Consider the following 12,854-nt stretch of genomic DNA (forward strand, 5'->3'; position numbering starts at 1 on the left):
TAAGTTAAGCATCTCTATAGTCTCCCCTACTATATTGCTCTCTGCAGTAGAAGAGTTGAGAGTTGTGTGTGTCTTGTCACATGGTGCCTGTTTATGTTATATCTTGTATAACATGATGTAATCTCGTGATCATGTAGGGTTGAAATGTATATATCAAGTCAAAAAAATGCTACACAATCTGATGTAGTCAGGTTAGTCTGTAGTCTTACGTTCTGTAATGTCATGCTGGTTTGTAACAACAATAAGAGCTTACTGCATTGTAGAATTTAAGATCATCATCCAACTTTTGCTCTTGGTTTTAACAGGAGTTTTAATTTCTGTATCAGAAGTTTCACTGAAAGAGAATAGTGACCCTCTGCCATGATGCTTGTGGAGTTGGATGAGAAAGGTGGTAACAATTTTTGTACATGTAAATAGCAGGTAGCAAAGGGACTCCTAAGAAAGGAAGCTTTTATGCACAGGGATATGAGTCAGACTTCAGCTTCTTTCTTCTTTGTAGAAAGGTAGACTTCCTAATAGGAATCTATTGGGTCGCACAAGGCAAGGCTAAAGTGGCACTGACAGTAGATCTGAGTCTGGGTGTTGTACTGTACGTTCAATATTAGAGTATTATTTGTTCAGTTCATTGAACAATAAAATGTGAAAGGGAATGAAATTCTGAAATATTAAGTTATCTCAGGAAAAAAGAAACTGCTGCTCAATCTCAATTCTGAGGGTTTTTTTTTAAAAGCTAATACTTTGCCTGAATTCTGCTGGAGAGATATCCTGAGTCACCTTGCTTCATGTCCTTCATATCTTCCTATTTATAACTGAACAGCAGTGGCTGTTGGGATATCACAGAATGCTGTATTTCTGCAGTAACCATGAAGAAATTTAGTTATCTATTAAGAAAAAAATGAGAAGGTGTATATAGCTACACCTCAGGTTAAACTGAAGCACAGAATGGTAATAATACATCTCTCTTCTGCCAACAGCCACTCAACTATGAAAAAAAGAAATCCTATACACTTAATATAGAAGGAGCAAACACTCATCTTGATTTCCGCTTTTCACATTTGGGACCATTTAAAGATGTAACAATGCTGAAGATCATTGTTGGCGATGTGGATGAACCTCCGCTCTTCACTATGCCTTCTTATGTCATGGAAGTTCATGAAAATGCAAAGATTGGGACTGCTGTTGGCACCGTAACAGCACAAGATCCTGACACAGCCAACAGTTTAGTGAGGTATGGTAAATCCGGATTTTTGGATTGAAATCCACTTACTAAAGGGTTAATGAGATCTGGAGTGTTTGAAATGACATTTTTAATGTTAGTGTATACAAGGAAAACATAGGGTGGAATGGTTACATAGGTTGGTTACTATTAGTCTGTATGCATCAGTCAGATTTAATAATGCAATCTGTTTTTGGTGTTGGTTGTTTGCGCTGCATTTGTGATTTAGCTATTGGTCTGAGCAAAGGGCTGCATGCTTTTCATGCTATGACAGCACCTCTCCAAGCAGCTCACAAGAACAGTGTATGTTCTCACATCATGTTAAATGGTGTGCTTCACGGCCCTGCCAGTCTGTGTCCTACCTCTGCCGGTGAATCCGTTTAGGACTGTAATGCTGTCTCCTCTCTGTCACCTGTGCACGTATTGGCCTGGCCTCCTGCGACCTTCTCAGCACAGGCACTGCAGTTGTGCCAGGGGCTTGTTCAAGGCAGGAACCGTTTTAGGCACTGTTTTCCTCTTAGACATGCTTGAGAAATTGTATTTGTGGAGGAAATCATTAATTTGTGATACGCTTCAATTTTAACCGGGTAGGGAAAGAATATACTGGATATATTACTACCTTCTCCATTACTATATTGATGGTGTTAGGGGCATGTCATAGCATCTACAACTGCCAGGTCTAGGGATAAAAACAAGTGCTGTTTGTCTGAGAAAGAAGCATTTGCAGCATCACATACAACATTTGAAAACTAAACAAATATGTAACATATTAGATAGAAAAGATTTTATATAGCCTATATAATTCAGATCAATTCTAATAAAAAAAAAAAAAAAAAAAACAAGATTCATGTGTTGCTGTCTTGGCCAGAGTACTTGTTATCATGACAGAACTAGCTTGGAAATAAGTCATGATCTGAACTAAACAACTTATATCAAACTGTAAATACCCCCACAGCAATTCTGAAAAAGCATTGATGCCAACAAGTATACATATGGATATTAATCAGAATTCTAAATTTCAGAGTGTGTGGATTTAACCCTGAATGTTCTGAAATTGGGATTTGAATTCATTCCTGATTTAGAAGAAAGTTCCATCTTTTTTCAGTCATCATGTGTCCAATGACATTTTTTCTTCAATGCCTTAATTTGTAGAAAGAGTTGCTTTTTAAGCTGACATTCAGTGTCAAAAATTTGTGGAACAATAAACAAGTATTTGTCTCAAAGGTGATATTAAGTTTAAAATCTTTTAGGAAAAAAAAAATCATGAATATATATTCCTTTCCCATTCGTTTTTATAGTGGTAAAGCCTTTGTGCAAATCCTGTAAGAACATACCTGGAAGACAGTTTTTCTTAAGACAATGGAGCAATTTTTTTAGCCTCCCGACTGAGTCAAAATCCACTGGGCATGTGTGACAGACATGGTAAAATGGAACAATTTCTGCAGAACAACAGAAACATCCATTTTTTATGGTTCTCTTGTGCGAATAGTCTAAGATTCAAAATGTCTTCTGTCAGACAATCAATATACACAATTTCTTAATGGCAAGTTATTGCCCCTTGAAAGTGGCTGCCTTTATTTATGTCTAAACCACGACTTAAATTATGAATGTTGGTTAATATAACTGTCAGGTGCCTGTAGTTGTAGTACTGTGGTTCTGAAGTAGCAGCTAACATCATCAGAAAGATTTCATGATAGCTTGCGAACAGGAAGGGCAAATGCGGTTGGACTATGACCCATAACTCAATCATCTGTGACCGTTGAGGGTTTTGTCTAGAGAAGGTTAAGAGAGTAATGGTGGAGGGAAAGCAGTAGTGGTTTGTAAAATGTCTGGGAAGGCCAATAATAGATTTTCTGAATAAAACAAGCAATAATTTGGAGATACTGGAAAAGGAAAGAAAAATAATTCCAGAACATTTTCTCTAGGTGTTCTTTTTTTTTTAATGGGAATTTTTAACAAATGATTGAGAACATAGCATTAAATTATACATATTTTCTAAAGAACAGAGGACAAAAATTGCCCTTATCTTTCTCTATCCTTTTTTGTTTTGTCCCAGTAAGTTTTACTTTTTTGTCCCATCTCTCTATTTCTTCAGCGAGGAAAAAATGAAGTTCTAGTAAAACGTAATTCAAAAGGAGCCAGCTCTTCGAGGGCTCTGGCAAGGGCGGTAGCAGCTCAAATATCTTTAACATACCATTATATTGTCACCATGTCTGCTCTGGAGGCAGGCGTTATCCTGCTCTGTGGGACTGGCAGTGAGTGCTACCTGTGAGCAGGTGCGATTTTTATGGACATACTCATCCTCTAAGGTCTTGTCTGACACATTTTTTGAGTGTCCCGTGTGCAAGCTGAAGAACCTGTAGGACTGTCCTCAGAAGCTGCCTGGGAGCAAGCTGGGCCTGGCGAGCTGCCCAGAGCTGCTGGGCCATGAGCAGTGTCTCTGCCCATGCTCTGCTCATGGTAATGAGCATAGGAAGAGCTCAGTGGAAGTTGTTGTACTCAGAAGCAAGCATACAGCACACATTTATGGTCATAAATGTGCTGCTTTGCAAGGATGCTCTTAGTTGATTAAAACCCTGATGAATCTGAAAGATAGTCTGAACATAATAATATCACTTCTTTCCTTCATTCCACAGTTCTAATTTAATTCAAAAAAATAACACTAATTATAAGAACAATAACAGAAAAATGCAGTATGTCTGCACTAGGAAATACAGATAACATAATCTCCATCGAAGACAGGTACAGATATGACTTGCACACCTGATCTGTGTGGAATTATATTTAGTCAACCAAATGGCTTAGACACAGTTTCGAATGCCATGAGTGTACAGAACTGGCAGCAATTTGCTTAGCAGTTTTTCCTAATCCAGTTGTGTGTCCTTTCCACTTTCTAAGGACACTCATTGCTATGTGTGAGATTGATAAAGCATTAGACACACACAGAGTTTCAACCATATCACTTTTTTATTGTCCAGCTGGTTAAGAGACACAGTGTGTGTCTCAGCTGTGATTTATTCAGTGCCCAATTAAATAGCACTTTATTCTGGTAGAAGGAACTATTCTTATAACCAGAATAATGGTCAGAGGAGTAGTTACAGTAATTAACAACACTGAAGGGAAATCTATTCTAAAGTTAAATCTTGGAGCTAAAACAATAAAAAAAGAAAAAAGTAGAAAGAAAAAAAACAACCCCCCCACCTCTCTTGTCATCAATTGTGGGGACACTGAGGGTTTTTTTCTCCTTACTGTCTGGCTGCAGTTCTAGCACTATAATTTCAGATCTTGCCTGAATTGAAAATCCTTCAGAGTTCACTGGCTTGGTGCCCATATTTGTACCACCGTTTTACTTGCTCAGCACCAGCAAAAAAAAAGAACATTTGTAGTAATAAATGTAGCAATTATTCGTTTCTTTTCTTCAGACAGGGTATGATTGGTTGGTTTAGAGGTTTTTAAATTTGCATCTTTTTCACGTAGGCTGAAATGAATTTTTAGGAAAACTTAAAAATTCCATTTGATACACCTATTAATTAGGTTTGAATTAGACTGTACTTCTGGGCACAGATTGTCTCTTTCCAGTTATTTTAACAGAATGCTTCTGATGAAAAGGGTGTTGATGCTGATTAGAATCCTGTAGTAAAAGCAATAAGAAATATAAGCATAATCCATTTTCAGAATGATATCTATCATGGTTTGTTTAAAAATTATCTCTCTTTTTCAGGATCTTTGAAACTTTCATTAGGTTGGTGATATTAATACATCAAAATTCAAATCATTTTCATGTTGCATCCGTGCCACTCTATGTTCTACTTCGAATTTTGCAAGGCAGGACTGAAATTCATTAGCTAAGGAACACCAGTGTAGTGACTTCCTGAAAGACTTCCTGAAAATAGGCTTCTTTCTGCTCTGCAGTCTTGACCCTGCTACTAAAAACCAAAATCAAATAAAGAATATAAAACATAAAGGTGCAGCGGGTTCTCTCTTATGTAAAGCAATTGTTTTGCTTCCAAGAGATATAGAAAGCATTAATCATGTTAGAGAAAAGCACCAAAAACAAACAAAAAAACCTGCAAACAGAAGTAGTGCTTGCAAAATCAGTAAAGCTTTTCTGTGAATATCGGACTCCCCCTTTTTTGACAAGTTAATGAAGCTTGCAAGTACAGTCTCAGCACTGATTATGGCTTCCTACTTTACTGATGATCTTAGAGTATTGCCTTGTGATGGATGATATATTATAGCAGTTTTGGTACTTTATTGAAGAGTGCTAAAATTGCTCTCCAATCACCTTACTGGTATCAAGAAGCTATAATGAACTGAAAGTTGCTTTTCCCCATTTGGTTTAAATTGACAGTCTTGTGTTCCTTTCTTTCAGATAAAGTAGTGTGAAGTTAAACAATGAATGACAAGTACAGATGATTATAACCATTAATGTGGTGTAGGAAATTGTTTTTCAAATCCTGCATGAGACCGAGCAGCCTACATTCACTTTGCAGATGTAGTAGTAAAATAGAGATATATCCTGAATGCTGTTTAGTGATAAAGTCATGTTAACACTAAATGGGATTTTAAAAGGAATGCTTGTATGTTGTCAAAAGAACACACCCACAGAGTTTTAGATATTTAAATAATTATTTCTGAGAGCCCTAAAGACAAAAAGATCTTGCAGAGGATTCTGTTTGTATACTATTTTCCCCGTGCAAAGTGTATATTTATTAGAGACAGAATAAAAGAAACCTGAAATTCTGATTCACACCCAGTCACTGAAATTTGGCTGTGCAATATCAGCTCATTAGGTGGAGGTGCAGGAGACTGCTGGGGGCGAGGCAGGGTTGAAACTGAAAATAGTATTTTAAATTTTTTTTTTCCTGAGGCTGAAGCATCTTTCTCCACTGTACCTCTTTTTTCATTCACTTTCCTTATTCCTCCGAGATCCTTTTCCTCCAAGATTGTCTGTACATCAAAATAGATGGCTAGAAATGGGCGTATTTTGAGTGGTTAGAGATGGGGATTTTTTTTTTCCAATTTCTCTTCTGATTCTCTGTCTGTCTTCACAGGAAACAGCCATTCTGAGTTTTTTTTTTATTCAATGTTGAGGAGATATGCCGCTGATTTTTTCCCCCGAGGCCTCCAATTATTTTTGGTTCTAGTCCAACTATGTGTTCCAGACCTCCCACTCTCCCACACAATGGTGCTGCTGCTACCCTCGAAACACATTAGCTTAACAAAATGTCAATCTCTATGTGCAGGAATTAATAAGCTGTTCTGACAGATGTTCTAGCTAATAACCATGCAGTTGAGGATGGTCAAGATCCCACAGCAACCAGAACCACCTCCATCCCTCACTTTAGTACTCTGAGAGAAAAACTGACAGATCATCTTTACATAGTGACTTAGAGCCTGATTTTTTGTTCCAAGTCATCATCTTTATGTTTCTGTAATTTCCTCTGACTTGGAAGTGCCTCCAGTAGTTAAAATTCTTTTATGGTTTTAAGAATCAGCCTTCATATTTCAACAAATCTCTATAAGATAATCTTTTGATAGGGCCATCCAACACCAATAAATCTATAGAAACCTATGAACCTTAGTTTTTGTTGAGTCTTTCCTTTGTGAATATGTCAAAAAGCATGAATAATATATAAGTTAATACCATTATTGAGCTGGTAAACCTTGTGGGAACAAAAAATGGTTCTCATATAACACTGGCTGCACTTTATTTCTTCACAGCATTGGAATCGAAGTGTTAATTTATCTGAATAAAAAGCAGCTTTGGTATAACAGTTCTGCCATGAACACATCTGTTTAAAATGCCTTTGGACAGTTGTAATCCTCTGAAGAGATTCATGAAATCAGAAAAAGAAGAAAAATCTCTATGTTCCTTCAACTTCTAATTTGTGCCTCTAAGGGTCTTGGATGTTCTTAGCCTGTGTTCCTGGCAGAACTAGCTAAGAAAGATGAACATGACTAACAGAAGTTGACAGAAATCATCAGCTAGAAAAGATGGGGGTACAGGAGTGGCTCATTACCTTCAAGTTAAGTGTGCTCCCGTTTTCCAGTGTCAAAGGTGTGCAGCATGCCAGCAGTGATCAGGGATGGTGATGGGAGCAGGGATGTGATGCCAGCTTGTGCATGAGCTGCAAAGCAGTTTGCTGGGAAAAGGAGAGAGGACGCCCTGCCACCTGTGCTGGGCTTGGATGGCAGCACCACGGGTGACCCAGGTCCTGTGGGACAGATGACACTATGGATGCCAATGCCAGAGCTAGCTCAGTGGCAACTGTATTTCCAAATGAATTCCTGATTGCACCCTGAGAAGAGTAATAGTCTCTTCAAAGTCAGGTTATACTCATCTAGGGAAAAAAAACATGGAATGGTAGCCTGAGATATACTATGTTCTCCAAGCTCTCTTCAAACATTTTTCTTCGTTTTCATGTTTGGAAAGCACATCTGACAGCTACAGTTATCAGTTGTAGTCTTCAGTTGAAGACTTCTGGAGCATTTAAGATCTCTTTAATCTACCACGCACGCTGCAGGAAGAAGATTGGTTACCTGCTGTTTCGGCAGCCAACCTTCAGAGTCGCACTTGACGATTGCTTTTCTCTTGCAAGCGTTTCTTTGAACTGCAGGGAAACAGAGTGGCCGTGGGAAGGAGGCAGTGCGATGCAAAGCCATCAGGGCAGCAAAATGTATCCACACTGTCTTGTTTGGCTTCCGACAATGTGTCTGGTTCACAGGCCCAGGAGCAGCGTTGCTCAGGAAAGGAGAAGATGAAAGTGTGAGCTGGAGTTAGAGCCCAGCACGGGACATTTGTCATGGAGCTCTGAGGAATTCTATCACTTCTCTGCCCGCTCTACCTCCCTCATCCTGTGCCGCTGCTGCTGCTTACACATCTTTTTCTGGGGCACTTTTGAAGAAAAAATCTCCATCCTTTGAATCTGAGTATCTCTTTCTGAGAAAAGATCCTCTGCTAATTTTTTTTTAACTAAACAGACTTCCTTAAAAAAGCATGTAATTTCTAATAGATGGCCCTTAGATAGTCTGACCAATTGGTTTGGCAGCAAAGATTCTTCCCATGGCAGACACATCGTCTTTTTATGTAATTCTTTGTAATCAACTTCTGTTGTTGTTAGAGGGATGGCTATTTACCTGTATGTTGATTTGGCAACACAAAGAAGTACTGTCACCTGCATATCCAGGTCTGGCTGAGATGTGCTTTTGGACGGTCATTAAGACTGGTGGTTTGCATGCAAGGTGGAAATTTTCAAAGGAATTCTTGCTTGTAGATTTCAAATAAGAATAGGATAGTAAAAGAATAAGTTAGAGGTTGTTCCAAGGAACATAAAAAAAAAAAAAAAGACAAAACATCTGAATACTAGGGAAAAATTCAAAATCAAGACTTACCTTTAAAATGCAATGTTTGGGGAGAGACACACTGGAATGAGCAGGCTGTATCACTTGGTAGAGGGAGAAATGGATGCTGATATTATCTCAAGACTCTCGGTAAGTTAGGGACAGAGATTCCGCAAGTGCTTATGGGGTTTTAGCTTCAGAAGCCCCCCTAAAAGATGTGGAAGTCATTAATGTTCCTAAACTCCCTCAGGATGTGCTAAAATCTTCATGTCCAACATTCTCTGTATTGTATGCTTAGAGCCTGACTGGTTTATTGATGTACACTACTGTATACATCCAGGGTGTTCTTTTTAAGATGTCTACGCCCTGGCTGACACATAGATTTCTCTTAACTTCCTAACTCACATAAATGTTTGTAGTGTTCAGTATGAATTGTGGGAATATCTGTCCTACTAAGCTGCTGCTCTGTGAAAAGGCTCCTGTCTTTTCACAGGAGGTGAGAAGGGCTGTCATAGCAATATGTGGCATTTCTCAGCACTAGCATGACTGTGTTTTGTTATTTAATTTCCTTCAGACTCATTAGATGATGTGGCAGATACATTTTCTATGTTCGTAATTCTTTCTGTGCATTTTTTAAAGATTGGTTTCTCTGACTGGCTTTGAGGTAAACAGTTATAGAAGGCTGTTTACCTAAGCATCTCTCATTAAGTCTCTTTAATAACCTGTGCCTTGCTATTCAAATGTGCTTATTTAATGGCTAATTCACCTAGCATCGTCATAAGTAAATGTCTGTAAATAAATATTTGCGATTAATATCATAAATTCATTTTTAAATGAATGTATTCTGAGTAAGTGAGAAGAAGCCCTCAATGGAACTAACGTGGAGACTCGCTTCTAGAGTAATTCTTTGAAATTCAATATGCATACTATGGCTTTTTGCAGTCTAGAGAAACCATGAGGAGCAGTTCAGGAGAGGACAGGGGAAAAGAAGGGAAGAAGGATAAGACTACCTTTATTGCTGCTGTTATTCTTTAGAAATAAATAATTTTAAAACTAGAACAGATACATTCAGAAGCCTAAGTAAAGCATAGTCAGCTCTGAAGTATATCATATTCAGGAATAGGCCTGGCTTCTACTGTCATCCTATAGATGAATCAGTGGCCAATATTTATTAAGAGTAGAATGTTATCTGCTTTGTAAATACAGTGAATTTTTTTCTTGCTGTGATGTGTTATAAAAAGGAGTAGTTCTACTAAGGGAGTTTCTTAATACAATTTCTACAGAGTTGTACAGAATATTTTCAGTGCACTTGGGAGCAATATTTCAGACTAGTATTTTTTATAGTTCTATCAGTATGCAGTTCTATCTTCCGTAGCTATTTACTCAGATAGATGTACGCAAAAGTTGGGAATCTCAGCAGTGAGTGCAAGTGGCTGCTTTAGATGTTAATATAAAAGGTGTTCCTAAAGAAGAATCTGGAGTAATAGAGGAAAACTCAAAATGATAATAATAGCAGAGCATAAGAAATGGATACATTTTTTTTTTCATGGCCAAGGATAGTTCTTTTTGGCTCTGGATGTTTTAATATGTCTGTAACTATATTCAAAAGTCAGTACAAAAATGCTACTATGGATAAATTAGAGACATTTTTCATTTTTCTAATATCACTAAAAGCAAATGTGATAGTAAAATAAATTACCTCAGGACCACTTTTTTTCATGAACGACATGAAAAGTGCATTTGAAATTATTCATCCAACACAGAGTCCTAAACTGAGAGCGCTAAGCTTCTATAAGCTTCATTTAAATTAGTCGTATAGAAAAAGCTGGTCAGTTCCAAAAACTAAGACACTCCTTTATTATAGGTAAATGAAGTGTGAGATAGCCACAATTCAGGACATAATCAAACTTCAGTCTGTTTTTCTACACAGGCTTCATATATAGGGGTAGATATTTTTAATTTTTGTTTCTGTAGTTTACTCAGGGACAGAGGGGTGATAATTTGTCACGATTATGAATCAGAGAGAGAGTACACAAAGCAGTGTGGTGATCTTAGTGTTTTAAAGCCACTTTGAAATTTTGCTTAATTTTAAACTCCTGTATGCAAATGCTAAATGGCCCTCTTTTCTTATGGTTCTGTGGTTAACACAACAGTGACTCACAAGGTAGCCACTGTGCCTGCTTTGGTAGTAAGTAGTCAATGACCACAGTAATAAATGTTTGCAGGGACAAGACTCTTGTCTTATAAATTGCTTTGGCTTGGGACTGTATATTCCATAAGGGCAGGTCAGGTCAATGTGGCATATTTTTAAAGCAAATAATTCTTGTCATTATCAAGAGACCTCTGGAGTCAAGAATAGCAAGGCAGTAAGAGAGAAATAATTAATTTTCATCATTGCAGGTCTGTGGGTAAGCTGTACCAGTAAAGGTTCCTTTTAAGATCTCCAGGAAAATTATTTGAGGGATCATTATGCTTCCAGCCTTTCTCTGTCATCATTCTCATTCATCATATGGAAGACATTTGTATATGTGTGCCCTCTCCAGCTCACCCAACACTGTCAGATGTTCACTGTTTCTCCTCTTAATATTTATGCAGGCAACATGCTCCAACAATTTATCATAGTTCATCTTTCCTATACCTCTAGGCATAAGGCATGGAAGGGTTTTTCCACTGAGGCATGCACTTTCTGTACATAGTTCGGATCTCAAAACAGCTCTTTGGCAAGCACAACAGCTTTATGGAATATCAGGGGTTGGTCCTCCTCTGTTTTCCAAAATGCGTTGCATCTAGTGAGAAATAATGCTGGCTCTGTGTATAGGAGATGCAACTCTTCATAGATAACTGGAACAGAGGACAGAGAGTTAAATCCTTGCTGCAAAGAAATATGAAACTAATAGGCACTTTGGTGTGTCACCTCTCCATCTTGGAGTATGAAGTCTGTATTCCTTGGTCTCTCTCTTATGGGAGCTGTTTCACTCTTCAAGATGTGGAGGGGAAGGAAGGAAAGAAAGGAAGAAGGCAGGAAGAATAGATTTTATAGCATAGTTTTGACTGTTGTCAATTTATAATATATAATTCTCTGATTCTTGAAAATACTAAGCATGTTAAAAGAACTTGAGTGCTACAACCAAAAGCAGCATGTTATAAGGCAAATGTACAATGGTTCTTGCAGGTGGGAGAGCTGAGTTCAGATTCTCTTAAGTAAAGAAAATTCAACCTAAGTTATCATATCCTAGCTGTCTTATTCACTGTCTCTCATCATCTGAGCAGTTAAGGCAACTCACTCAAATTGCTGCCTTCTCCTTTAGTGCTCCATTTCCTTTGCTGTTTCACAAGCCCCATTTTACTTTAATGCATCATTCAACCAAATGTTCACTTGCTTGTTTGTTTTTCCTTTCCGCAAATAGTCTAAATAAGTACATTGTGAGAGAAATAGAACTGAAGTTATTTTAATTGTTTTGAGCTTTGCAGACTTTTTGAGCACCACTCTATTTATTAGCTGGCAATTACATTTTTGATGATGTAGAAATAGTAGCAATTGGATATGACAAATAAATCATTCTGGCCTATATATAGCTTCCATATATTAAAGACTTCAGAGAATGAAAGCATGGCTGACAAATTATCAGGCAAAACAATTATGGTATATAAAAGACTTGGCATCTTTTTCCTTATTTTTCCATCAAGTCTGAAGTTAGTAAAGTAGGCTTGATAGAAGTCTGTAATTGCTTTATTTGTTAAAAGCTATCGTAAATGATTTAGGCTTTGAGGAAAGAAAAAGTCTTGTCAACCTCTCCATTTGTGTTCCCTCAGTCTGCTTCCATTATCCACTTCAAGGTTTTTGCTTTCTCTACCAGGCAATGTGCCAAGAGGCGAGGGGGTTAAGTAGGGCTTAGTTCTGCTGCTAGTCTAATGCCAATTACAGCTCTTTGAATCAGCTCTTCCTTCAACCAATCTTGGTAATGTTCATCTTCAGAGTGGCTCATTTCATCATATTGCTAATGGTATGTCAGGAAGCCCTGCTTCAGTAGAGGTAAAGCATAGAGCACACTGTTTTGCAGTAAATAATTAGCAGAAGAATTACAACTTTCACCTTTCTGTTTCTCTTTTTTTTTCTTTTTTTTTTTTAATGCAAATAGTATGTCAGTTTTAACATAATGCTGCTGTGTAAAATGTCATCTGCTGGCAATTTTTGTCTTTGTGACTCCCAATCACAAAAGCCTTGTTATGCATCAGGAAATCAAGTGACATCATGACAGGAACAAAAGGGTTGTTCTAAATGCCCTCATAGTGC

At 37.7% G+C, this 12,854-nt stretch overlaps 1 protein-coding gene across 2 annotated transcripts in view; it reads left to right on the forward strand.

Moving 5' to 3' along the window:
* Nucleotides 1-12,854, forward strand: part of CDH18 (cadherin 18) — a 211,482-nt gene that overhangs the window by 169,949 nt on the left and 28,679 nt on the right. For both annotated transcript variants that reach the window (XM_088525032.1, XM_088525033.1), the window contains one exon: nucleotides 975-1,228. In XM_088525032.1, coding sequence (XP_088381158.1) covers nucleotides 975-1,228 — 254 coding nt within the window. The remainder of the gene's footprint in view (nucleotides 1-974; nucleotides 1,229-12,854) is intronic.

This window comes from Tinamus guttatus, unplaced genomic scaffold (assembly GCF_059628265.1).
Source record: "Tinamus guttatus ecotype Peru unplaced genomic scaffold, ASM5962826v1 Tinamus_guttatus_pri_ptg000222l, whole genome shotgun sequence".
NCBI lineage: Eukaryota > Metazoa > Chordata > Aves > Tinamiformes > Tinamidae > Tinamus > Tinamus guttatus.